The 27626-nt window shown below is 41.9% G+C and overlaps 1 protein-coding gene and 2 long non-coding RNA genes across 7 annotated transcripts in view; 2 read left to right on the forward strand and 1 right to left on the reverse strand.

Annotated features, from left to right (window-relative positions):
• LOC119566534 overlaps positions 1–20858 on the forward strand; it is a 28319-nt gene extending 7461 nt beyond the window's left edge. For all 3 annotated transcript variants that reach the window (XR_005225701.2, XR_005225702.2, XR_005225703.2), the window contains exons 2-4: positions 13567–13647; positions 15280–15393; positions 20791–20858. This is a non-coding gene — a long non-coding RNA (uncharacterized LOC119566534). The remainder of the gene's footprint in view (positions 1–13566; positions 13648–15279; positions 15394–20790) is intronic.
• A 1615-nt stretch (positions 20859–22473) lies between these two features.
• Positions 22474–26519, reverse strand: LOC119566537. Its single transcript, XR_005225714.2, has 2 exons — positions 26330–26519; positions 22474–23104 (listed from the first exon to the last, which is right to left on the reverse strand). It is a non-coding gene; the product is annotated as an uncharacterized LOC119566537 (long non-coding RNA).
• Positions 26360–27626, forward strand: part of DMXL1 (Dmx like 1) — a 142659-nt gene continuing 141392 nt past the window's right edge. For all 3 annotated transcript variants that reach the window (XM_037901597.2, XM_037901595.2, XM_037901596.2), the window contains exon 1: positions 26360–26836. In XM_037901597.2, the coding sequence (XP_037757525.1) occupies positions 26750–26836 (87 nt within the window). In that variant the 5' untranslated portion in view covers positions 26360–26749. The remainder of the gene's footprint in view (positions 26837–27626) is intronic.

Genomic DNA, 27626 nt, shown 5'->3' on the forward strand with positions numbered 1-27626 from the left:
GTATACCGCTTCATGCTTCGGCCATCATTCCAGAGGACATGCTTCCATGCTGATGATGCTTGTTAAAAAAAGTAATGCATTAATTAAACTTGTGACTGACCTCCTCCAGGGAGAATCGTATGACCCCTGCTCTGTTCTACCCACATTCTGCCATATATTTCATGTTATAGCAGTCTCAGATGATGACTCAGCACGTTATTCATTTTAAGAACACTTTCACTGCAGATTTGACAAAATGCAAAGAAGTACTTGTAGTAGGTGAATTGAAAAATACTATTTTTTGTTTTTTTACAGTGCAAATATTTGCAATAAAAAATAATTATGAAGTGAGCACTGTACACTTTGTATTCCATGTTGTAATTGAAATCAATATTACATAATATTGAAAATGTAGAAAACATCCAAAAATATTTATATAAATGGTATTCTATTATTGCTTAACAGTGCGATTAATCACGATTAATTTTTTTAATTGCTTGACAGCCCTAAACATAATGTAACTTTTGTTACCTGAAGCCATTTAAATTCCTCAAAAAGTTTTTCCCTTTCTTTATCAAAGCCCTTACATAGCCCATAACAGGCGATCAGTTGTTTCTTCTACTTACAGTGCTCATATAGTCCATCTTTGTGTTTACTTTTCAGAGAAGATTTTTGTTAACCATAATGGCCAGTTAGTACAAATTCACTTCATTTTTCCTACCTGAAGGCATTATCCTCGACTCTATGTATTCAAAAAATATTCTTCCTCTTTCCTTGTTGAGCCAAATGTTTTGCTATCCCTCTTAAATTTTTCTGTAGTAGGCTTTTGAATTCCAGTTTACTCAATGAAATTTCCTCAGTCAATCCTTCCATTTCTTCCAGTGTAGTATGTGTCCCCCAGTTAGTCCCAGACATATTTTTTAAGCAGGTTGATCCTTTTCTTTACATTTATCTTTAACATAGTCTACATATGTAGTTCTCAGCCTTTTCAGACTACTCTACCCCTTTGAGAGTATGATTTGTCTTGCGTACCCCAAGTTTCACCTCACTGAAAAACTACCAGCTTACAAAATCAGACATAAAAATACAAAAATGTTAAAGCACACAATTAATGAAAAATTGCTTACTTTCTCATTTTTACCATGTAATCATAAAATAAATTGATTGAAATATACATATTGTACTTACATTTCAGTGTATAGTAGATAGAGCAGTATAAACAAGTCATTATCTGAATGAAATTTTCATTTGTTCTGACTTTGCTAGCGTTTTTTATGTAGCCTGTTGTAAAACTAGGCAACTATCCAGATGAGTTGATGTACCCACTGGAAGACCTCTGCATACCCCGTGGGGTCCGCTTCCCTCTCATTGAGAACCACTGGTCTATATTATCTTTCCAGAGTAATTTAGTATCAAATATTAACCCAAGAAACTTAAATCTTTTAACTATATCTATTCATTCTCCATACAGATACAGTTTACATTCCTTTGTAGTGTTTCTTTTTTTTAAAGAACAGTCTTTTGGTTTTAGCAATGGAGAACTTGAAATCCCATGCATTTCCTCAGTCTGAGATCTCCTGTAACAGTTAGTTGATTTTCTTTCTCTCATGTCAGTATTTTAGTTCCTAACTCATAGAGCACAATCTTCTTCAAATAGAATGACACCTACCCCAGCACTTATTTGTTTTGGAAGATCATTTATCATAATATTAAATAAGGTTGGGCTGATAACCCTTCCCTGTGGTGTACCGTTTTTAATATTACATATATTCGTTGCAACTTTCCCAATTCTGACCTACATGGTCCATTTACTCAAAATTTCTCTAATCCAGCCGTATATTCTTCCCCTTACTCCTATTGTGCCTACTTTGTACAATAAGCCTTTCCTCCATAGCATGTCATGTGCTTTTTCAATATCTAGAAAGTCATCCCTCATGAAACCTTTGTTTACCATACTGTGACATTGCACGCTATATGTTTTATGGAAATATGCTTATAAGTGTGAATATGATGTAACTGGAATATGCTTTATGCAAAAGGTCTCTTGTAAGGTATCATTACAAAGCTTATAATCTATTGAATATATTCCTCCTATTTGTACGTATTTATCATTCTTGTATCTAAAGCTAGAGATATGAAGCATAACTCTGAGGTGCTATTGTAATTACGCAAAGTGTGGGCCATTAATGGTGGTTTGGAAGTTTAATGGCTCCCATTGACCAGGACAATTGGTTGTAAATGATCTGTTTACTTGCAAACCTTCCTGGGTGCATGTGGGCCAGCCCTGGAAGAATGGAGGCTGCGGCCTCACAGGACATGTGACCATGTCACCTGTTACTGGAATCCATCTTAAACCTTGTGCTTTTCCATTTAGAAGGTGAGGTGGAGACCCAGAGAGACAAAAAATTCCCGCCTTGTGCCAAAGCTATAAAAGGGGTTGGAACGGAACAAAGGGGGCTGCCAGTCATGAGAAAACGCCTAGTTACCACCTGAGCTGGAACGAACAAGGACTGTACCAGGGGAAAGGATTGGGCCCAGACTAGGAAGGTGTCTAGTCTGTGAGAGAAGCTTATTGGAACATCTTTGAGAGTGAGATTTTACCTTTAAACAGTTTCTTAATGTATTAGGCTTAGACTTGCATGTTTTTGCTTTATTTTGCTTGGTGACTTACTTTATTCTGTCTGTTATTACTTAAAACCACTTAAATCCTACTTTTTTATTCTTAATAAAATCACTTTTGTTTATTATTGAACCCAGAGTAAGTGATAAATACCTCAGGGAGCAAACAGCTGTGTATATCTCTCTATCAGTGTTATAGAGGGCAGACAATTTATGAGTTTACGCTGAATAAGCTTTATATAGAGTAAAACAGATTTATTTGGGGTTTGGATCCCATTAGGAACTGGGTGTCTGGGTGCTGGAGATAGGTGACCTGCTGAGCAGTTTTTGGTTAAAGTCTGCGGCTTTGGGGCGTGGACCAGTCCTGGGTCTTTGTTGCAGCAGGATTGCGTGTCTGGCTCAACAAGGCAGGATTCTAGAGTACCAAGCTGGCAGGGAAAATCGGCTCAGAGGTAATTCCAGCATGTCAGGTGACAGTCCCAAAGGGGTCTCTGTGACCAACCCCGTCACACATACTTCGTTGTATTTCAGTTTCCAGTTGAACGATATGATCAATGGTGCATCTTCCTCTCCTAAAACTACTCTGCACCTTATCTATAATGCTCTTGTTTTCCACATAGGCAACCAATCTTTCATTCACTCTTCTCTCCATAACTTTACCCTGATAGCACGTAAGGGCAGTCAATCTACAGGCATCCACTTTTTTGGAACATTTGCCTGGTTTTCTTATTAGAATCACTACTGCATGTTTCCACGCTACTGGTGTTGCTCCTTGTTCCCATATAGTATTATACAATTCCAAAAGAACCCTCAAAATGCTTTCAGGAAGATATCTGAACATTATATTGCATATATTATCATCACCTGAGGACAGATTTTTGCTTATATCAATAGCTTTCTCAATTTCCACATATAAAACCATTCAGTATAGGTTCTTCATGTTTTCCCCCAACTACATAATAGTTCATGCCTCTCTTCAATGAATTGTATTTTAATCTGGAAAAAAAAAACTTCACTTTGATTTTCATGATTACTGTCCTCTCAGAAAGTTTCTTCTAAAACATCTGCTTTCTCATGATCAGAACTTCTAACTATTTTGTCAGTCCCGATCGGACCTGAGATGAAACTACTCTTATTCTGAATTCCATTCATTTTAATTTGCCTGTATATTTCTGCTTTAGTATCTTTATTTAATCTCCCACACTACTGCATCCAACTCTTTTTCTTTGATTTGGTTATAATTCTTTGTGCTATTGCTTTACTTCCTTTATACTGCATTAGATTTCCACTGTTCATTATATCTTTCACTTTCTTATAGGCTTTTTTTCCTTTCTTTAACTGCCATTTTGCACTCCTCATTCCACTATGAAAGTGAGTTTTCAGTTTTGGGGTACTTCAATGTCTTAAGTACGGCTACAGTAGCTGCTGCTATTATCCCCTTTATTACATTGTTGAAATTCTCTCTGTCATCACTCAAATAGAGCTTCCCTTTCATAACTGACAGCCTAGCTCTTTATAGCCCTAGGTGCTGCCCTGCCCTTTTAATTGACTGAACTGGGACCACCTGTTCTAGCACAAGGGAGCTGGACCTGCTTCATTTTAGGGGGCCAGCCACCCTGTGACAGACTCGAATAAACTGAAAGTTGACTGAAAAATACCATCTGATTTAGAAAAATATACTTGCAAGTTAAAATAAAACCTTTAGGCTAAAGCACCATAAAGGTAAAATTATAGCTGTGCAGTATGTGAGATTTTGGGATAGGTACAATGCAGCTGGATCGAAAAAGGGTAACTGCAAAACCAGAAGAGCATAGCCTCAATGAAATGATTGAGAGAGAGCCTCTGAAATGGCATCTGCTATAAAATTAATTGTAATATCAGGGGGAGGGAGGAATAATTTTGTTTTGTTTGTAGCTCTAGTACATTTCCTGCAAAATTCCTATGTATTAAGTGAAGTTTTGGACTTACCAGCCATGAGGGAGAATTCCCCTTCATCTGTTCGCCTTCATCTGCTATAAGTGTCAATTGCTGCAGGGATATTGACTGGATGAAATCTTTGACTGTATGGCTTGGCTTGGTAACAGAGCAGCATATGATTATAGAAACTCAATATGCCATGCAACCTTGTTTTTACTACTGTAATCTGGGATATCTGAAGCATACTTCCCAACACAGTTATCTGGAGCAAGTATTTTGGTGACACTTTCATAATGGCCGCAAACCTTTCCAGTTTGGAAAATACATTTATTATCTTTGTATGCAGTTTGGCCCAACATTACAGTGACAATCCACCTAGACAGAGCTGCAATCCTCATGGAGAAGGGACTGGCTCTTACTTAGTGAAGGTTGTTTTCAGGGCCGTGGAATCTTCAACACCTCCTGCTGTACACTTCTATGTGTGGAGGTTGGGGAGTGTTGGCTGTTGGTTACAGATAGTGATGACCATGCATCCACTGCACTTTGCCCTCCAAACCCCTACAGCACAATGTGAGAGTGTGGGCTGGCTGGGAGGACAAGCAGTTTGTTCCATCTTTGGGAATAAAAAAGTCTAAACTGCTATAAAATATGCTATATAATGTTCAGCTCTCTTCAAAGCTACTTCTGCAAAAACTGCATATACTGTAAATAGTTCTGTCTAATATGACTTATTCTGTGCTGCAATAGTTTCTCTCCACAAAAGGGAAACAACTCATTCCTTGTGTACAAAGCTTCCTGACCAGTTGGAAATAATGACAGTACTAAGGGAGAATATAAGTAGTGTGCTTTTTACTCAAGCCCATGGGCTCAGCAGCATGCAGCCACTGCTTAGAGTGAGGTGTCCCAACCTTCAGGAATAGCTTCACAATCCATTCCACATATCTGCTTTTCAGACTCTTTATACAAAAGCTAGTATTCTTGCGCAAGAATGGGTCATCTGATGCCAAATATTTGAGTAAAAGCACCTGGTTGCAGAAAGTATCATAACAGATTCAATTCAGGCTTGTCATAAAAAAGGGGGAAAAAATGTCATGACCACAGTAATCTCCAGTATCTGAGCACAACCCTTCATCTGTTTTGTTTCCAGCCTGCTCCTCGAAACTTCAGAGAGATATGAAAAGATTTAGCAGGACGGGAAGCTCTCCTCTGCTAAAATTGTTTTTTTTTACAAAGCAATTGACTTTGGTTTATGGGCCAAAATATCAGCTAGTGTAAATTAGTTTGGCTCCATTGAAGTTACAGTAGTGTTACATTGATTTATACCAATTGAAGATCTGGCACTGTGTTTTTAAGACTGGATTGTGGCTTTGTCACAAACCTCAAGTAAAGAGCAGTATGCAGATGTATTGCTCCAGGAGCAGACTTGGAACTAGATTGTGACTCAGTCACTCATTCTCCTTTGCTCCAAGGGAGGGAAGTAACCTGTGCGAAATACAGGGCTGGTACAGGTTACTTCCCTCTCCATGCTGGCTCATTAGTTCTGCAATATGGGTAGCCCTTAGAGGATTTAAGGGGGCACTTTTAACTCTTTTACTTTGCTGCACAGGCACATAATATGGGTCCTTAGTTTATATTTATTTTAGAGTTTGAGCTTGAGTTGTTAATTAGATTCATATGAGTCAATGAGACCATTTTAAAGTAAACTAGCAGGAATGGATTAAAACTGGATTAAAGCACCAAAGTAGCTTTGTGGATTCTATCTAAGGACCAGATTGGTGCCTAGTGGGATTTTCAAAAGTATCTAACACCCACTGATTTCTGAAAATTCCCATTGGTTTTTGAAAATTCTACTAGGTGCCCATCTGCATCTTTGGGTGCCTAAAAATCTTTAAAATTCTGCCTCTTAGGGTGGAACCCATGAAGCTACTTAGGTACCTAAACTCAGATTTAGGCACCTAAGGGCTTGTCTACAGTTACAGTTATGTTTTATGTCACTCTGTTTTTTGTGCTTATAAAATGGTGTGATATTTCACTATTTTGTATATTGCTTCATCATATATGATTTTGTACATATATCAGCTGCCACTAATTTAGTGTATACAAAATGGAATCACATGGTCCCTGTCTAAAGTCATTCAGTGAATCTGTGGCAGAATTTGAAATAAAACCAAGGAGTCTTGTCTCTTAGTCCCTTGTTCTAGTCACAGAAAACCAGTCAGATGAAACTCAGTTTATCTGCCTTGATTAAGAATGAAATAATATAAAATATAGGCGTTCTCATTAGATTTAGAAGGGAATAACCCCCTTTCTCTCCCCCCCCCCCCACCAAAAAAAAAAACCCACCTGATAAACCAGGCACTGGCACATTCATAATCTCATGTCACACTTGAGAGGGTGGCATTGGCAGCTCGGTGGCTCCCAGAACAATGGGCTCTTATCCTAGCCCCATACCTGATAGATCCAGCACAGGCCGCCTGCAATAATCTGGACTCAGAACGGGCGAAGGATTAAAAGCAAGTGAATTCTGCTGTCTTGGACTATTTGGATATTTTGGAGGAGACCCACCGCCAATGGTTTAAGGCTGAGAGAGATCCCAATGGGGCAAAATCCTGAATGGTAGCACAACGGCTGAAGGAACATTGCTAGAAGTGGCACTATTTAACATGATCAGGAAGAATACTGTAGAAAACTGTTTTTCTAACTAAATTGCCATCATTAGACTTCTGCCTTTAGTTGTTACTTTTATATCCTCTTCCTTCCTGGACTAGCAAATTCAAATTTGCTGAAACTGGTTATTGATACTACCTGCTTTCTGCCTCTTTTGGTTTAATATTTTTTCTTGGACATTTCTATCTTTTACATTTAAAAAAATCAAAATAATTTGTAAAATAGCAATCTTATTGAGCACATTTTTTTTAGACAGGAAGCAAATATCTTGCCTCTTTGTTGATTTAGGGACATATCCTGCTATCAGTGTTTATACTGATCTCCCCAGTGAAAGGCAGTTAATGACCAGACCTAACAATACTTCTATGCAAAAACTGGCACTAATAAAGCATTATATTTGAACAATCCATCAATGCCACTGAACTGGAGTGGCCTATGCAATGAAGGGCAACAGTTAACCATTATATAGGGTGAGACATTACAGGGGGAAGAGAATACATTTTATAAAGTGCAATCGAGGCAAATTCCTACTCTTCAAAATGCAGCTGAGGGCACATCTACACTACAATTAATAATCTAACTGAGCCAATTACAACACAGTTACAATGTGTGTGGATGGGACCTAACCATGTTTTGTTTCCTGTAATTGGGCTAAAGCTATGGACATCCCCTAATTTAGTTACATTTGTAGTGTAGACAGGCCCATCAGTACTTTAATGTCCCCACATTTCAAACAGGACTTTGTGTTTTGTGTAATTGTCTGAAAAATCCACACAGTAAACTGCCTGGAGCAAACATATTTAACTTGAGGAGGAAGGATTGAAACAGCCCTCCATATATCTAAACCTATACTTACAGGGAGACTAAATATGGCTAAATAGGTGTTCAAATCATGAAGCCATCCCTCCAGCAGAGCCTAAAATCTCCATTAGCATTCAGTTTCTATTATTTCCTTTTCTACTAGATTCTTTCTCCATAGAGCATGTTGCTGATAAACACCCCTAATCCCTTCTAATCACTTTTAACGTATGTACACTGGTAATCTTCTACTCTTCAGGACTCCATTGAGGGTAGTAGCTATATTGTTAACTCTCATAGACTTTAAGGTCAGAAGAGACCACCATGATCATCTAGTCTGACCTGCACATTGCAGGCCACAGAATCTCACCCACCCATTCATGTATTAGACCCTAACCTCTGGCTGAGTTATGGAAGTCCTCATATCATGATTTAAAGACTTCTGTGGGGCAGAGACTGTCTCTCCATTATATACATGGACAGTGCCTAACACAGTGGGTCCCCTTCCCTGACTGGGGCTTCTAGGAGCTACCACAATACAAATAAACAACAGCCACAATAATAGGATTCCCTCTAAGTTGTTCTGTTGTTTGCTCCTTCAAACTGCAGGTGATATACAACAATAATAATCTTTACACAGCCATTTTAAAAACACTAAATAATTTTCTGCCATAACTATGCCTCATAGGATCCATTTTACAGACACTATGTACTTCACAGCAGACTTTTGAAATGCTGCCTACTAATGTTTGCTAGCAGAAAGGGTCAAATACTTTGTTCATCTCATTTTGCTAACTCTCTGCTATGTGATGAAATTTTTTTAATGGCAACATAATTGTGTGTTGACCCTGTCTAATTAAATACTTTAGTTAGCTATAATTCACCATATAACCAAGTGTCTCAATATAAATAATATCAAACTGTAAATAGAAAATAGTTTTTACTTACTAGAGCTACTGCATTTTCTGCGGTATATGGTACCAGATTTACAGCCCAGTCCTGATAGATGCTGATCATGCTCAACTATAACTGGAAACTCATTGAATCAAACTGGGTTAGGCCCATAATGCTCTTAAAAAACTGTGTGTGTGTTCTGCTCAGACAGTGAATTGGAACTATTGCATTCAGTAGCAAAGTGTTAGCTGTTGATTCAGCAGTAAATAAAAGACCATCCACTGAAATGGTGTGTGCAGTATGTGGTGAAAATAGAAACATGAGAAGGATTATTGCTCTCAGGCAGATGAAATAGTTCAAATTGTAAAAACAGTTTTAGGAAACTCACGATCTTTATGTTACTGTGATTGCTATGAGCATTAACACAGAGGATTTATAAAACAGTGGAATTAAAGGCAGGCAAGTGGACACAATCTTGTTCAATGGAATTGAAAAGTTATTTCAGGAACTAAACAACAGATAAAGTATAATTTTGTAAGAAAAAGCAAAAGGTAAAAAAAATCCTGATGAAACTGCGATATTTTTGGAATTTATATGATTAAAATTAGATCTTGCCAAAATCAAAATCTCTGGCAAAAATCGTACAATTGGAAGTTTACAGAATAGACAGGATATTTCTGGGTGAGAACAGACATTGATATCATACACCTCTTACCACCAATAGAAGAAAAAAGGCTGATATTTGCCCACCCGTGGCATACACAGGTCAGGCAATGCGAAGGAATGCAGAGTAGGAAGTCAGGGAAGGCACTTTAATCACAGTAAGCAGATTTTGTAGTTCTCTGCAGGTGTGGCTAGTTCCCCCCAGAACCAAGAAACCTGAGGCTGTGTCCTTGTAATGTGAAACACTATTCACTGTCCCATTCAGAGGGTTGGAAAATCAGAGGCTACATTGACCCTCAGTTTGTAGTAGGAACTGCAGGGTGGCTCAACTGCTGGTTGGCAGCCTAGGATGAGGGAAGGGATACTTTCCACTTGACCCTACAGTGATTCCCAGTCCAGTTATTCAGGCCAATAGTGGAGACAGTATTTAAGGCCACTAGAAAAGTGAAAGAAAAAAAAATTAAAACTGAAGAACAGATAATGCAGAAAAATAGTAGTGTTTAAGCAGTGCTCTGGTGAACATGGTTTGAATAGTATACCGAAATGCAGACAGTAGGTATTGTAGGGAAATATTTTCTTCACTATAAAAGGTAAAGACTACTCAGTTTTCATTATATTCAGCTAAAATTATGCAGCTATTGATCAGAGAACAAACAACGAAGCCAGAAGACTGCCTCACAAAGTGTAGGTGTGTGTGTGTGGCAAGTGAGTATGTGTATGACTGGGTTTGACGGGAAGCGGGTTATGTTTCATGATGGATTTTCCATGTATCAGAATAGGATAAAGATTTATGAGTGTGGTATATCTCTTTTACAAGAACTGAACACCCACCTGCTCAAATTATGTATGGATGGAGTAGGCTATGTGGTTATGTCATCCTCCAGGGTGCAATCTAGTGAGGGGTTGTGTCATCACTTGCCCTGCAACCTTGGGTACCTCGCAATGCTTTTCTGTTGTAGCTCCCACCTGGGCCACTAGCAAACAGTCAAACAGCATGCCGTGTCTATGTATAGCTGCAGCCCTGGTCCAATAGCTCTGACCACAGCAGCCTGTTAGCAACACTCCAGTCACACTTTGGCTTCCACCAGCCGTAGTTATTACTTGCAGGGTGACCCTCTACATACTCCCAGTCCCGAATTTCACCCAAAACATATGCTCTGCACTGTCCAGCTCTCTTCTAGGCAGGTCAGATATTAGAGAGCCGTTGCACCTGTAAGGGGTCGATATGCAGTAGTTTGTTACTTTAACTAGAGTTACCCAAACAGTTCAGTTCAAACACAACATTGGATTAGTTTTGGTTAAAAATAAAACAAGTTTATTCAACTATAAAGAGAGAGATTTTAAGTATAAGGAATTAAAGTTAGAAGTGTTACAAGGGAAAAAAAGATAAAGTGCTTTCTAGTTCCCAGAAACATTGTTAACCAAATTTGCATGTCAGGATCCCTCCCAAAGTCAAAAGGCGGGTGCCTTGTCTTCTTAAGTGAAAGAGAGAGAGAAAGATAGATAAACCAGGGGGTTTTTGCCCCTCACTTTTATACTCCAGTCACCCTGGAAAATGCATTTTCTTGAGGGTAACCCCTAAATAAAGTTCCTTCCAGCTGTGAGGATGGAGGCATGGAGTCTCATAGTGAAAGATATTCCACATTGTTGCTTGCTAAAATGCAGATTGATCTGTTCTTGCTCCCCTCCCCCCACATTGCCAAAGAATGGCCGCTTGACCAGTGATTGCCAGTCAACTTTGATGAAACCTGGCTACAGACATTAGCTTGTCCTTTGTCTATGAGAATCTGGTTTACCCCCTCTTACTGTCCCAAAGACCCTGTTTACTACTTATATGTAGACTGAGGTAAACACATTTCTTTGTTTAGGACAGATCTGTTAAAGAACTTCTGCTTAGTCAGTACTACGTGGATTTGAATGTGTGCTAACATCATACAGGAGGAATTCATAACTTTGTGTATAATGTTTCTACATACATTTTACCATGCTATCATTGACCAGTGAGTTATTAGTTTTTAAATGATACCTCACTTGGCATATTTTGTAGAAAGACTATTACAATAGTGTGTAGAGTGTGAATACAGGGGTGCATTTGGTCACACTCTCCTCTTAACTGGCAAGTTTTTTAATAGAGAAAACGTAACATACAATCACCTATTTCCAAGTGTGAGCATTGAAGCATCTTGAACAGCCTAAGTATGAATTTCTGTGTGGGATGAATTTGTGGAGATGGACTGAAATAAAATTTGGAAATTTATACAGCTTGTCAAGGTTCTTCCCCCACTCTGAACTCTAGGGTACAGATGTGGGGACCTGCATGAAAACCTCCTAAGCTTACTTTTACCAGCTTAGGTTAAAACTTCCCCAAGGTACAAATTAATTTTATCTTTTGTCCTTGGAATAACCACTGCCACCACCAAACTCTAACTGGGTTTACTGGGAAACGTAGTTTGGACACGTCTTTCCCCCCAAAATCCTCCCAACCCTTGCACCCCACTTCCTGGGAAAGGTTTGGAAAAATCCTCACCAATTTGCATAGGTGACCACAGACCCAAACCCTTGGATCTGAGAACAATGAAAAAGCATTCAGTTTTCTTACAAGAAGACTTTTAATAGAAATAGGAGTAAAGGAATCACCCCTGTAAAATCAGGATGGTAGGTACCTTACAGGGTAATTAGATTCAAAACATAGAGAATCCCTCTAGGCAAAACCTTAAGTTACAAAAAAGACACACAGACAGAAATAGTCATTCTATTCAGCACAATTCTTTTCTCAGCCATTTAAAGAAATCATAATCTAACACATACCTAGCTAGATTACTTACTAAAAGTTCTAAGACTCCATTCCTGTTCTATCCCCAGCAAAGCAGCATACCAACAGAGAGAGACAGACCCTTTGTTTCTCTCCCTCCTCCCAGCTTTTGAAAGTATCTTGTCTCCTCATTGGTCATTTTGGTCAGGTGCCAGCGAGGTTACCTTTAGCTTCTTAACCCTTTACAGGTGAGAGGATTTTTCCTCTGGCCAGGAGGGATTTTAAAGGGGTTTACCCTTCCCTTTATATTTATGACACAGCTGTGATGAGGTATACATATCCCACACTGGACAACATAGGGTTAAAGAGCTAAAGGTGGCCCTGCCTCACTACACCTTAGGGAGAGGGCAGAATTAGAGGGAGGAGCTAAAAAAGGGAGAAACCCAGCGACTAGCAAGGAGAGTAGATCTTTGAGAGTCCTTAGCTCCTGGATCAAGCTCTTGAGACAGGAACTCTCAAGTGTCTGCTACCTAGCATTCTCTCCCTGGAAGAAGGACCTACCTACCTACCTGTTGTGGATCCAGTTAGGATGGGACTAATCTCAGGGCCGGTGCAAGGATATTTCGCGCCCTAGGCGAAACTTCCACTTTGCGCCCGCTCCCCCCAGCCCTGCAGCAGCTCCCCTCCACCCTGAGGCACCCCCCCTGCGGTGCCCCCCCTCGCTGTCCCCCCTCTCCCCTCAGCCCAAGGAGCCGTGCAGCAACTCTCCACTGCCCCCTCCCCTCAGCCCGGGGAGCCGTGCGGCAGCTCCCCTCCCCAGCTCACCTCTGCTCCGCCTCCTCCCCGAGCACACCACCGCCGCTGCTTCTCCTGCCTCCCAGGCTTGCGGCACCAATCAGCTGTTTGACGCGCAAGCCTGGGAGGGAGAGAAGCAGAGTGGGCGGCGTGCTCAGGGGAGGAGGCGGAGCAGAGGTAAGCTGAGGCAGGGAGCGGTTCCCCTGTGCATTACCCCCCGTTACTTGCTGCAGGCGGCCCTCCCCACACCCTCTGCCCCATCTCACCTCTGCTCCACCGCCTCCCCAGAGCGTGCTTTTGGCCGCCCCCAACCACTTGGCGCCCTAGGTGACCGCCTAGTTCACCTAGTGGTTGCACCGGCCCTGACTAATCTTTAACAGTAGCCTGTAAGCCTAATTGGGTCCCACTGCTTTACAGGAGCCCTCTGAGGAAAGAGGATTCTTACCTTACTTATGGGATATTTCATTTGTGTTTATTGACAGACCTTGAGGGGGTCAGCTGGAGGGCAGAGCCTCGTCAGACTGGACTGATATGCAGAAACATAGGGTTATGCAGAAGCCTGGGTGAGTGTTGCGGCGTGGTGGTCCAGGGCTTAGTGCCCTGGTGATAAACCAAACATTTCATTTTTATACGGACCGAAAGAAACCTAATAAACTGCACATCATATAAACAGAGGACAACTTTAGTTTATGACAAATGAGAGTCCTTTACATTGATAGTGGACCTGTTATATATAGGAATGATAAATCTGCATATAAAGGGAACAACACAGTGTGACTTTTGCACTGCCTGGAATGAAAAAAAAAAAACCCCATACTGATGTTAGAATGGTATGTGCCTTAAAGGCAAGAAGATAATGTACTTGTTTTAATAATTTCATGTTCAGTCATTTCAACAGCCTAGCTTTTGTCAGAATTTTAAAATGAAGGTTTGGACACTTAAAAAATAAGGGCTCAATAACTCTTTAAGAAAAAATCAACTAAAATGTGTGTGCAAAATTATCATATAGTTAGATTTTTCTGGTCAGTATAGAGGATTATTATGGATCATAAAAATATCTTTATGTGCTTAAAGGGATAAAGCGTCAATTCTGCAAAGTGTTGAGCACCTCCTGTCCATTTCCCAGGTCTTATTGAGTTTAACTAGTTGCAGGTGCAATTATTTGCAAGTACAAAAATTATACCCAGAAAGATGGAGGTTGGTTTGTGGGTTTGTTTGGTGGGGGAGGGCGGTAGGTTTTTTGTTTTTTAAATCAAGCCTTACGTGCACAGAATCCGTAGATATCATTAAGGATTCTGCAAATGTGGGAAAGCAGAGTATCTATCTGTATGCCTATCACTGTTGTTGGTGAGTGATACTGAGATTGAGATCCACTTTACAAAGATCTGAGAATAATTTTGCCTTTTTTTCCCTAGTCCCCCAATTTAGCAAAATACTTAATTCGGGATTATCTTTAAGGATGTGAATAGTCTCATTTCCTTTAATGGAAATACTCATGTACTTAAAGTAAAGCTTGTGCTCAAGTACCCATACTGAACTGGAGCCCTACTCTCTGCACAACCCAAAAAGAAAATGTCATACGTTGCTTTGTCCAAGAGTTAGCATTATCCTGCTACAAAAGCTACTGTACTACACTTCAAAGCAGTTTGTGTAGAATTACTAAAGGCGAAGGAGTGTTGCCCTTCCACTGATTTATTTAACTGTGGAGCTTTTAATATTCGTTATCATAATGTAGACTGCATATATGAAACGTCAGATTAAATAATGCTGCATTAATTGTGGGATAACATGAAAATATATTTTATTTTATTGCATTTATTTACTGTTCACCTCAACCTCAGAAATAATTAATTTGATATTTTTCTGTCACAGCCTGCAATCAAAACCATTTGTGGAGGAAAAGAGGAAATAAGTGATGCATAGTACAGAGTTTGCAGTTAGTGGAAGAGGAATAAGTTATGAGAAATAATATTAAATAATAAATGCTAACTTTAATAGTAAATATTTGAATTTTAAGTATATAATAATATATATAAAATATAATAATGGACGCAATCCACTCTGATATGTGAAAATCCCTCACATATTTGTGAATATTTGTTTCCCAGATCTACACATAACTCTTCCACCAACTATCTCCATTGCTGCACAGAAGGTGTGGGTAAAGGCACTGATTTAACTTTTCTGTGTTCCAGCTGAGGAACCTAGCTGGGTCTGGACTTGAAGGATAGGAAGAAGATGGGAGCGAGTGGGCTGAGCTGGCCCAGTCCAGGTCCTGTCCGAAAATCTGTGGGAAATCCACCAGAACGGTATGACATTAATCACTGAGGAACAGGCCAGCACAAATACAGCTTTCTCTTACAGGCATTAGTAGTAAATACAAAGACACTATTAGTCTCACCTGTTATGCTGTGGAGTGGGCTCAGGACCCTGAGTCCCTACTTCAGGGCAGACACCTCAGACTGGTGGTATTTTATTATTGTGGATTTTCAGATGTATTAATTTCTGATTTCCGCCCCCCCTTCCATTTTTTAAAAAATTCCATCTCCTCCGTCCCTGGGGTCACAGTGTGGGAAGAGAGCTCTTTTGGCCCCTGCGGCAAGAAGATGTCTTTATTTTTTTGTATAGTGCTGGGGGTTGTTTTTAGCGCTGGATTCCAAGCTATTGTTTTGATTCTGAAGTTCTGTCCTTGTTCTCATTAACACAGATTTCATGGGTCCCTGTATATTCTATAATTAGATTTTATCAACCCAACAAATATGAACTCCTGGATCAAAGTAACAGTCTGACCCTAAAGTCATAGGCCGTCCCTTTAGACTTTTCAGTCTATCTTGCCCCCCAGGGAATCTGGACTTAATAATAAATGCCTGGTCACTTACACCAAAAAAACTCCATAATATTCAGGTTCTTCCAGTCTCAAGAGACCAGTCACTTACCACAGATCAACTGGTGCCCTAGAGCTTACACCAAAGACAACACATGTAGCCAATCCTTTAATAAACTATCCAAAGGTTTATTCACTAGTAAAGAGAAATAGGAGAATTATTTACAGGTTAAAGTCAGCAAACATATACACAAATAAGTTGCAATCCAAATCCTAAGACTAACAGAGTTGTAGTGATGTGTCAATTCAAAGTGTCTTTCAGGGCAGACCGAGGAGGTAGCCCCTGGGGATCTCTGGCTTCAATTTGGTGTCTCTGGGCCAGTGAGAGTTCAAACAGCAAAGAGATGGAAAATTTTCCTGTGGGTTTGTTTTATTTCTTTCATTCAGCCTCCAGGTTCATAGGAAGAGCTTCCTTGCACTAGCATTTCCAAGGTGCAATAGGGACGTTAACCAATCCTTTATTTTGCAGTTCCTTGATGACTCATCTGATTTTGATAGTTCTTCTGGATGAGTGGGGGGAAACACTCTTTCCATCTGGGTTCGCAAGTTTACATCAAATATTTTCAAAGTTATAAAGCAAAATTTACATATTTCCTTATAGCATGGAATAGAGACATTACAAATAAGATTATTACATTCTGTACAGTCTGAACACTAAATACATTCTTATAAGACTAATACCTATTTTGAGCAACACTAACACATAAGAGAATTGGTCTGGTGTCCCGCTGTGAGTGTGTCAGTTCTTAGCTAATGCCTACAGTCTTGGCAAGAGCTGGCATCTGGCCTGCCAGTGTCACACTGCCTTCTAAATTATTACTAATGATTATGGCTACGTCTTAGCCACGGGTATTTTTAGTAAAAGTTGTGGACAGGTCACGATCAGTAAACAAAAATACATGGCTCGTGACCTGTCCATGACTTTTACTATATACCCCTGACTAAAACTTGGAGGGGACTGACCCTCAGGGGGCGCCAGGGGTGATGGGGGGGCACAGCCCAGGGGGGCACAGCAGGTACTCGGGGGTGCAGCCCAGGGGGCACCATGGGTGCTGGGAGGGCATGGCCCAGGGCGCTGAGGGTGCTCGGGGGGCACAGGTGCTGGTGGGATGCCATAGGTGCTCAGGGGGTGGGGGCGTGTTGGCAGGGCTGGGGCAGGTTCCCTACCCAGCTCCTGGGAAGCAGCAACCTCCAGCTCCTAGCTCCACGTGCTGCCTCCGCTCCACCCCAAGCCCCGGTTCTGCAGCTCCCATTGGCTGGGAACCGTGGCCAATGGGAGTTGTGGGGGCGGTACCTCTGCACGGAGGCAGCACGTGGAGCTAGGAGCTGAAGGAGGGGAGTTCCTGTCACTCTTTCGGGAAGCCCCTCAAGGTAAGTACTATCCACTCCCCAATCCCCAGCCCTGAGCCCCCCACACTCAAACTCCTGCTGCTGGTGGGCCAGGGGGCCCCAGACTGCCCCAGCAGCAGCCAGTGCGACTGGCCCAGGGGCTACCCAAGCTTCTCAGGCAGCTCCCGGGCCAACCATGCGGGCTGCTGCAGAAGTCATGGAGATCACGGAAAGTCACGCAATCTGTGACCTCTGTGATAAACACGGAGCCCTACTAATGATCACACTAAGTTTGGTAAATAAAAGACTAACAAGGAAAATGCCAACAAATAAATAGAGAGACATGTCAGGAAGGGTAATATCTTTTATTGGATCAACATCCACCTTGTCTCTCTAATATCCGGGGACTGACATGGCTAAAACAACACTGCATATAACAAATAAACAGTCTATAAAGGAGAACTGATGCCCTATCCTGCAGCCCTTACAAGAGTGACTTTCTTCATTAGCAGTTAAAGTTTTAACTTAACAGTGAAAAGTAATGTAAAAGTATAAATAAGAGGGAAAATTAGAAGCACGTGTTAAACTGTTACTTCTTAAGCAGCAAGAGAATCTTACAGCAGTAGCCCTTTCCCCTGGAAACAGTCCGATGAAGAAGGCACTCTAATCTTATAAAGTGAACAACACCAAAACTAGAATAAAAGAGTACGTAATAAATCACAGCACTGTGACTAATATCTTCTGAAAAAGAACCCAATGCAGACATTCATCTCCCTGCCACTGTGCAAAGGAAGAGGTTATATGAGATGATTGATGTAAAAAATGAATTTACTCCATGTAAAATACTTAGAAGTGTGACAACATGATCTGTTTTAACACAGCTTACATTATAAGAAAGCAATAGAAAAGGCAGCAAATGTCATCCAAAGCCGCAGGCTAAAGTTCTGCAACAGAGAGTACAGAAGAAATGAACACAGTAAGCTTCTTGCCTCTCTGTTTCAGAGAAAGATAAATATTTTGCAAAATGGTTGACTGTTCAGAACCACCCTATCAAATATCTATCTGAGTGTTTATACATTCTATACTTAAGATGTAAGCCCTGCTATTTTGGCTCTTTTATACCACTGTGGCTGCATAAGGGGACCAGAACCCAGGCAAACCTTCCTGCAAGGGATTCCCATCGTGTAGGGGCAGTGGGTGAAATCCTGGCCCTATGGAAGTGTGAACAGGAATTTTGTGATTGATTTCAATTAAGCCAAGATTTGACCCCGTGTTGCCACAAATCTAACAATCTCCATATGGAGATATGCAGATGGTTCTGTCAAGGATGAGAAAGAGGGATTGGAGGTAGGAGGGAATGAGACTGGAGTGCATAGCACTTTGGTTATTCTGGACTGCAGGACAGTTCTATAGGGAGCTATCAGTTAGAGCTCATGGCCTGGCATATTAGAAACTTTCACCGAGAGAAGGACTGGTAGCCAGGCCACTTATATGCAGACGTTTAACAGTATAGTTGTCATGTACTAAACATGCCAAATAAAATGCTAGCTTCTTTCAGAGCTGCTTTTGTGTCATTCACGTAAATGAGTTTGTTCCAGTTAAGGAATGACTCATTAAAATAATGTTCATTATTAACTACAGATTACAAATATTCAGCATTGTGCATGCGTAAATAAAAAAATAATTAACAAAGGTATTCACTTCCTACTGTACTAACCTCAAGAACATTATCATCATTTTGTGGTCTTCTTTTTTTAGAAATAGTTTTGATTACAAAATAGAAGATGATTATTTCAAATTCTCATCTGACTTTCTTTTCCTGACACATTCTTTCTGAACTGCTAGTAGAAGCTCATCTTCAACCTCAAGTGAAATGTACTAATGAAAAACTTACATGAAAGTAACAGACTTTGTACTGCTTTTAAAGTTGTTACTAACTTTCTGAATCAGTCATCTTCTGTTCTCTGTAAGAGGGTTTTTGTTTTGTTTTTCAAAGTCTGAGCAAAAACAGCATAGATATTTTTAACAGCAAAGCAATGTATAAAGTACACTTTTTTCTAAGTATTAAAAGAAATTGTGTGGGTTTTTTTGTACTGGCTGTAGCATCAAACTGGCAAGAGCAAAGAATTTAAATTTGGCAGAGTCCAATAATAAATTCATGAATTAATAAATAATACTAATATGTAGCATTTATAGTGATTTACATCTTCAAAATGCAGTATTTGCAATGTATTGCTATCAAACATAAAAATAAACGTATTTTTTTAGTGCACTAAGCAGATATAACTCTGAATATGTACAGGGAGCACATCTATTGAATAAGATTATTCCAATTTTCGGACAATAACAGCACTTTAAAGTGTTCCAGTTGTAAACATGCCATTTAGTATTCCAGTTAGGTCTAGATCAGGGGTCTCAAACACGCGGCCTACACGGTTCTTTCATGCAGCCCACCAAGCTCCCCGTGCCCCCCTGCCTACCCCGTGGTGCTGCGAGCCCCGCGCTGCTCCCTGAAGTGTCCGGAACCATGTTCCTGCAGCCCCGGGGGTGGGGGAGGCAGAGGGCTCCATGCGTTGCACCCTCCTCCAGGTACCTCCCCCACAGGTCCCATTGGCCGGGAACGGGGAACCGTGGCCAATGGGAGCTTCGGGGAGGTACCTGGAGGAGCGGCAAGAGCAGCACATGGAGCCTTTTGCGCCCCGTCCCCAGGGACGTGGTTCTGGCTGCTTCCTGGAGCAGAGCAGAGTGGCATGGGGCCAGGGCAGGCAGGCAGTGAGGAAGGGGAAGGGGTTGGAATGGGGGCAGGGAAGGGGTGGGAAGAGGCAGGGCAGGGGCGGGGCCTCATGGAAGGGGTGGAGTGGGGGTGGGGGCAGCAAAGGGGGGTGTCAGTGATGTGGCCCTCGGGCCAGTGGACTAGTCCTCATGTGGTCCTCGTGATCATTTGAGTTTGAGACCCCTGGTCTAGATTAATAAAGCAACTGTTAATAAATCTAACCTTGTTTCATTCTTGTGTTCTGATATCCTGACTTCTTCTCTTTCTAAAATTAAATACTTGTGAGTGGAAGATAGGATTACTTTACATGAGCACCATTATCCCACAGCACATCGTGTTGTCAATCATATATGTGTCACACATCTGTAGTGAACAGAGTTTAAAGACATGATTACCACACATTTAATGTCTGGAAGATTCTGGGTTGTGTGAGTTCAAAAGACTTATCAGTTGGTATCCGCTGAAGCTGGAGTTGGTTTGAGACTGAACCCATGAATTAAGTGGAGTTGATGTAATTTGTAAAGAAGGATCTTTTCTAATGATATTTTTTGTTTTTTACTGTTTTGTTGTTCTGATCCAATTAAAGTCAGTGTAGTACATTACAAAGCTTACTGGTTTCTGGAGCCATAATAAAATCACTAGTGCTGAGGATGAGATCATTTTGGTGGGATTAATTGACAGGACATTTTTGATGGGATCTTTGTGATGGAATTCTTTCAGAAACAACAGAGTGATCAGTGTGACCACCATGAAGGAAACATCTCTAAAAGAAAGGAGGAGAAAGAAAGGAAAAAAATAATCATGCGTGAAAAAATGAACTGTTTCCACTTTGATGAAAAAGGGTAAAGATTTTTAAGATTATGTACAAAGACTTCAGCAGTATTTGTTTTCAGTGATATTGGAAAGTCACTATTTTCCCCCCTAATTTACACTTCTTAGGAAAGGGATATTTGCACTCTCAAAAGATGTATGTGTTCCTTTTAAAAACTAGGTGATATTAACTGGGGGGTATTGACGTAGATGCTTAAAGCACTATAAACCCCCAACAAACTTGAACTCCTGAAAAAGGAACTCATTCTGGAAGGAATAATGGATATAACTTTGGTGTTTTGAGTCCAGCGAGAGGAAAGTATGGCAGTGTGAGAGAATACCTCTACCTACACATCACGTAAAGGAAGGAAAAGCCAGCCTAGATGGAAAAATGGCAAGTGTCTCTACAACCAGGAAGAGATCAGAAAGTGGGAGGGATTCTTGTTTTGGTTGCTTTGTAATGTTACATTAACCAGATCACTAGTTTGTTCTGTTTAGAACATAAGAATGGCCATACTGGGTCAGGCGTATGGTCCATCTAGCCCAGTATCCTGTCTTCCCCCAGTGGCTGGTGCCAGATGCTTCCGAGGGAATGAACAGAACATGGCAATTTATCATGCAGTATTCAAGTAATCAGTATCCAAGTGGACGTACCATGGATTTATATAGTGGCATTACATGTTCTGCCTTATTATCTATCCTTTTTCAAAAGGATCTTAATATTCTGTTAGCTTTTTTTGACTGCTGCTGCACATTGAGTAGATGTTTTCAGAGAACTAGCCACAATCACTCCAATATCTTTCTTGAGTGGTAACAGGTAGTTGACCTCACCATTTTGTATTTATAGTTGGGATTAAGTTTCTAATGTGCATTACTTAGCATGTATCAATATTGACTTTCATCTGACATTTTCTTGATGAGTCACCCAGTTTTGCGAGATCCCTTTGTAACTCTTTGCAGTCAGCTTTGGACTTAACTATCTTGAGTAATTTTGTATCATCTGCAAATTTTGTCACCTTGCTGTTTACCCCATTTGCCCAGATCATTTATGAATATGTTGAACAGCATTGGTCTTAGTAAGATCCTTGGCAGACCCTACTATTTACCTGTCTCCACTGTGAAAACTGACCATTTATTCCTAACCTTTGTTTCCTATCTTTTAACCAATTACTGATCCATGAGTTGATCTTTCCTCTTATCCCAGGATTCCTTACTTTGCTTAAGAGCCTTTGGTGCGGGACTTTCTTGTCCACATGTTTGCTGACACCCTCAATGAATCCTAGCAGATTTGTGAGATATGATTTCCTTGTACAAAAGTTGTGTTGACTCTTCCCCAACATATCATGTTCATCTATGTGTCTGATAATTCCGTTTACTATAGTTTCAACCAATTTGCTCGGTGCTGAAGTCAGGCTTCCCATCCTGTAATTACCAGGATTGCCTAAAAAGAATGGCTTATGCATGGGAATCTCCCTCTCATTCTCTGCAATGAAGACGGATCCACAGAATTAATTTAGCTTCTCTGCAGTGGCCTTATTTACCTTGTGTTTAAATGAGGTGAAGTGCAGGAGCTGGGTAAAAAGAGATGATATGTAAGTTGGGCTTGTTTTGCCACAGAGGGGAAATAGTACAACAAAAGGAGTAATTTTTCCCCCAACAGCATTTTTGCCCAGCTGTGTGAATAGGGAAGGATCTGTTATATAAACTGCGCCTGTCCATAATAAGATGCTTGTTACTTAAACCACTCCCCAGAACTCTTTGTTGTGAAGAACAAGACTGAAATACTCCATGTTAGATTAAACAGAACAGAAATAATGTGAGCATGAGAATGGAAACTGATACAGGAGCTGCAGTATCTGAAGAACACACGCAAAAATTGCTAACATAACAGTAGGAGAAATTAATGGTGTGTTGAAAATCTAATCAAGGGGAGATGATGTACCTACAGGTATCCTTATACTATCAGGTATGAAAGCGTATGTTTGCCATTGCCACTAACTGTACAGAGAAAAAGGGTCCTTTACTAATTGGCAGAAACTGGAGAACCATGCATTACATAACAGATTTTGTGTCAAATTTGGAGAAAAACAGAGATCTGTTTGGTTGTTTCTTTTTTAATACAGACAAGATTTTAGTGAAAGGTATAATAATACTAAAACACAAGTGGTTAATGCTAATTGGCTGTTTCTTAATGTTCATCCTCTGTCTTGCACTGTGTAAAAACCTGTTGAAAGAAGTGCAGAAACAGCATATAATTTAACCGAGAAAGTTTAAATTGGTTATACTGGTGTTGTGTATTCCTAAAACAAATGGAAGTGTTGAGATTGGTAGTGATTATAAATTCACCATAAGTAGGTGGCCTCCCCCAACCTATTTTAATATTTACTCTGTTGCCAATTCTCATGATTTTGTCATGATTCTCATGATAATTATCGTGGTCCTTAAAGCCCGAACTCCTGGAGTCAAGTGGATATGTGAGGATTTCAGCCTTCATTCTTAAGGATAAAGTAGGGCTTTTCAATTAATCACAGTTAATGCCTGTGATTAACTGAAAACCAAATTAACATGTTAATTTTTTTTAACTGTGTTAATTGCATACTTCTGGGCTGGGAGAGAGGCATCGACTGTGGAGGGACCTGACCGTGTGTGGTCAGGCGCAGTAACCCAATCCGCCTCCAGAGGGCGAGAAGAGGAGAGCAGAGAAGAGGAAGTGGTTCCCAGCCCGGCTCCTGTTAGAAGTAGGGATCCTGGCCATGCAATGCCCCATTGACCCCACCCAGTCCCTCATTCCATGCCATGCCTCATTGCCGATGGCTGGCCCGTTGCTCTGAGGACCAACACCCCACCCCTCCGCACCATGCCCCATTGATCCTGATCAGCCCCTCGCTCTGGGGGGTACTCCACAGAAAACAGGGGGCCTGGTGAACTCAGCCTCCCTGCACCAACCTCTCTTCCCCTGCCACATGCCAAGTCCCTGAGGTAAAATCCACCCTCTGTTGCAAACAAGGGCTCACTCAGCTGAAGGGAACCCACCTAGCTCAGTAAAAGGAGGCGAGCCTGGTGAGCCCAGTACCAGAAATCACCCTTCCAGAAGCAGAGCAAGACTCCTCCTTCACTGTCATGCTTCATTGCTTGCTTCCCCCTGAACACTGAATGCAGGTTTCTAAGATGAAACTCTCTTCCTTTTTGGAAAGTATGCAAGTCTGGCAAGCTTAGAAACCCAACCCAACAGGAGCAGCATCAAGAATCCACCCTTCTCCTGCACATCTCACACCCCTCCCCCTCCAGAATACTGACTTTCTGAGATAAAAAAATCCTTCCCCTTCCATAAGCCACGACTCCTCTACAGAAGGAACAAGAAGTAGGCCTGAGTGTACTTGTAGGCTCTAAAGTTTTACATTGTTTTATTTTTGAGTGAAGTCATATAAAAAATAGTACTACATTTGTAAGTTCAACTTTCATGATAACGATTGCACTACATTACGTGTATGAGGTGAATTGAATACCATTCTTTTGTTTCTTTTTTACAGTGCAAATATTTGTAATAAAAATAATAATATAAAGCGAGCAGTGAATACTTTGTATGCTGTGTTGCAATTGAAATCAATATATTTGAAAACGTAGAAAACATCCAAAAATATTTAAATAAATAGTATTCTGTTATTAACAGTGGGATTAAAACTGCGATTAATCGCGATTAATTTTTTTCATCACTTGACAGCCCTAAGAAAAAGTAAGTTTCTAGCCTTCATGGCTGCGGCGAAAGCTTCAAAATGTGACCCTTGTGCACTCTAAAGGCTCAGAAAGCAGGAGAAAATAAAAAGAACAACAAATCTACTATCTTTATGTAATCTTATGATTTTAAATCTTATGATTTTTGGTGAGCCTGACTTATGATTTTTGAACATTTGGTGTAGTCAATACTGTTTACTTATATGGGGAAAGTGAGATTGGTGTACATGAACACTATTACTCACAGCACCTACTGCAAACCAGGCATACTTTACATGTGCTCTAGTGTTTTTATTGTCTTCTATTGGTTGGTATAGACAGGTGCCCTGTGACAGAAGGCACCCCTGTATTCACACCCTACACATTATTGTACGAATTTTTGTACAAGGCATGCCTTGTGATGTATCATTTGAAAACTCATAATTTGCTGATCAGTACTATTATGGTAAAATGCATGTAGCAATATGATGTTTAAACTTATGAACATAAGCTGAACTCATGATAAGTGTTTCCCAGATAAGTCTGGGGCGTAGCTAAAAAACACACCGCAGATTGACATAAGTTTCACCAGCAAAACTGCTCAGCACTATGTCAGTAGGAGAGGCTCTCCTACGAACATAGCTAACATTGCTCATTGGGAGTGGTTTAATTATGCTGGCAGGAGAGCTCTGTCCTGCTGGCAAAGAGTGGCTACACGGGAGACCTTACAGCGGCACAGCTGTAGTGGTTCAACTGTGCCGCTGTAAAGTCTGTAGTGTAGACATGGCCTAAACCAGTGTATAAAAGATAAAGGGCAAACAGATGCCCCAGCCAGGTGTCAACAAACTGATGCACCATCACCTATCAAGTGGCCGTTCTTTGTCAAGTAAGGGGGAGGGGCAAAGAGATCTGCATCTTAGAACAGAAACAGCATGAGGTCTCCTTCCTCTGCCAGACCCTGTCTGTTGGTTCTCAACTGGAAATACTTTTTCAAAGAGGGACTGACACTAAAAAAAGGAGGGGCAAACACCCCAGGACAACCCTCGCTCTCTCTGCCCATCTCTTTTTTACACTTGCTATCTGATCACCCTAGACACAACAGAAAGCATTTTTCCCCATTTATATCCCTCCAATAGTTCCAGGCCCTTCTAGCAGACGCTGAGCTTTCAGTGTGTGGCACACGGAACGAGAGAGACTTCAGACGTTCGGAAGTGGGTTTTCTAATAACTCTTAACAGCACAGCAACAGCCGCCACTGACAGAGATAAAAAGAAAAGGAGTACTTGTGCCACCTTAGAGACTAACCAATGTATTTAAGCATAAGCTTTCGTGAGCTACAGCTCACTTCATCAGATGCATCCGATGAAGTGAGCTGTAGCTCACGAAAGCTTATGCTCAAATACATTGGTTAGTCTCTAAGGTGCCACAAGTCCTCCTTTTCTTTTTGAGAATACAGACTAACACGGCTGCTACTCTGAAACCTGACAGAGATACTTTCAAATCCCTCCCTCCGGTTACCACCCCCACCCCCACGAGCCAGGCTGGGTAAATCAGCACGGGAAAAACACCGATGCGGCAACGCCACTGCGCTTGTTAACCACACAAGCGAGCGCGCCCCGTAGTGACGCTCCCGTTCCACCCCCTTAACGTCGCCGGCGGGTGCTCACTCGCAGCTCTGGCGGAGCAGCGACAGCAGCATCAAAATCCCTAGTGAGCATGCGCAGACACCCCATACGTACTTCCCTGGACAACCAGCCTTCCCCGACGTTCCTTTCGCTGGAAGTTTAATTCCACGCACGCGCAGAAAAGCCGTCCGCTGCACATCCAGTCTCTGGGTAGGGCTGGCGCACCCGCCGCTACAGGAAAGCCTGTGACGTCACATGAAGCAGAGGCTCGCGATATTTCGTTTTTGTCCTGTGTCGCTGGTGCCGGCGGGGGCGGTGAGCACGGTGGAAGGGGGGCTGCGTTTGTGACCCGCCCTGCGGGGAGGCGGGGTTGTGAGGCCCCGCCCCGAGCTATGTCCACCCGCCTTCGCCGCTTGCAGGAGCGAGAGCGGCCGAGCGGCTGTGGACCCTTCGCTGCCGCCCCAGCGGCCGGAGCATGAGCCTGGCGCCCGGACGCCTGCAGTGAGGCCAGCCGGGCCCCGCGTTCTCTGCGCCATGAATCTGCACCAGGTGCTGACCGGCGCCGTGAACCCCGGGGACAACTGCTTCTCCGTGGGGAGCCTCCACGAGCAGCCGCTCACGGTGAGTCCCGGGCCGGGCTGCCCAGCTGTCCCGAGCCACCCGCTGGCGGGGCCTCTGCAGTCTGCCGGGCAGCCCCCCAGCGTCCCCAGGGCTACTCCCGGGTGCTGACCGCCCCCTCCCCCCCCCCCCCGGGCCCATGGGCCCCCGCTTCCGACTCGCTCCGTCCTGTCCTCCCGCTGGGGACAAGACTCCTCTTCTCCCGGCCCCGTCCGTCCTGCACCGACACAGGGTGGCCTGAACTAGCCGGGAACCAGGTCGCTAGCTGGATGCGTCCGGGAGGGGTGGGATTGGCATGGGCTGGTTCAGGTGCACGGGGGACACATGACCCGAGAGGCGGGGGAGCAGCGCAGCTGATGAGATCAAAGTGCTGCGAAAGTGTGATGAGTAGGGACGCTTCATTTCTTGCGCTTCTGTTGCGGCTGTTAATATTATCGTACAATAGCGCACACCCACGGTGTGCTAGGCACTGTCCACGTACACACGCAAGATGACACAATACACAGTTAAAGGCCTATAGTACACCTGTTCAGAACTCCTACTGGGGGGAGAAGTATCCACGCCCTTTTTAAGATCATGGTTAATGATGCTTGTGGTGAAAAAGCTATAAGCAATAAATATATATAAATGTGAGCAATGGCATGTTAAAATACATGTAACATAGTGTCTTTCAAGTGTCTTTTCAGTTTGCCAGGGTATGTGGTGCCTTAAGAAAGTGAATCTACATGTTAGATTTCATAAATGTCACCTTGAAAACATGAGTAAAATATTTTAAAGTCCTTACACTGACATA

Source organism: Chelonia mydas, chromosome 5, assembly GCF_015237465.2.
Source record: "Chelonia mydas isolate rCheMyd1 chromosome 5, rCheMyd1.pri.v2, whole genome shotgun sequence".
Taxonomy (NCBI): Eukaryota; Metazoa; Chordata; order Testudines; family Cheloniidae; genus Chelonia; species Chelonia mydas.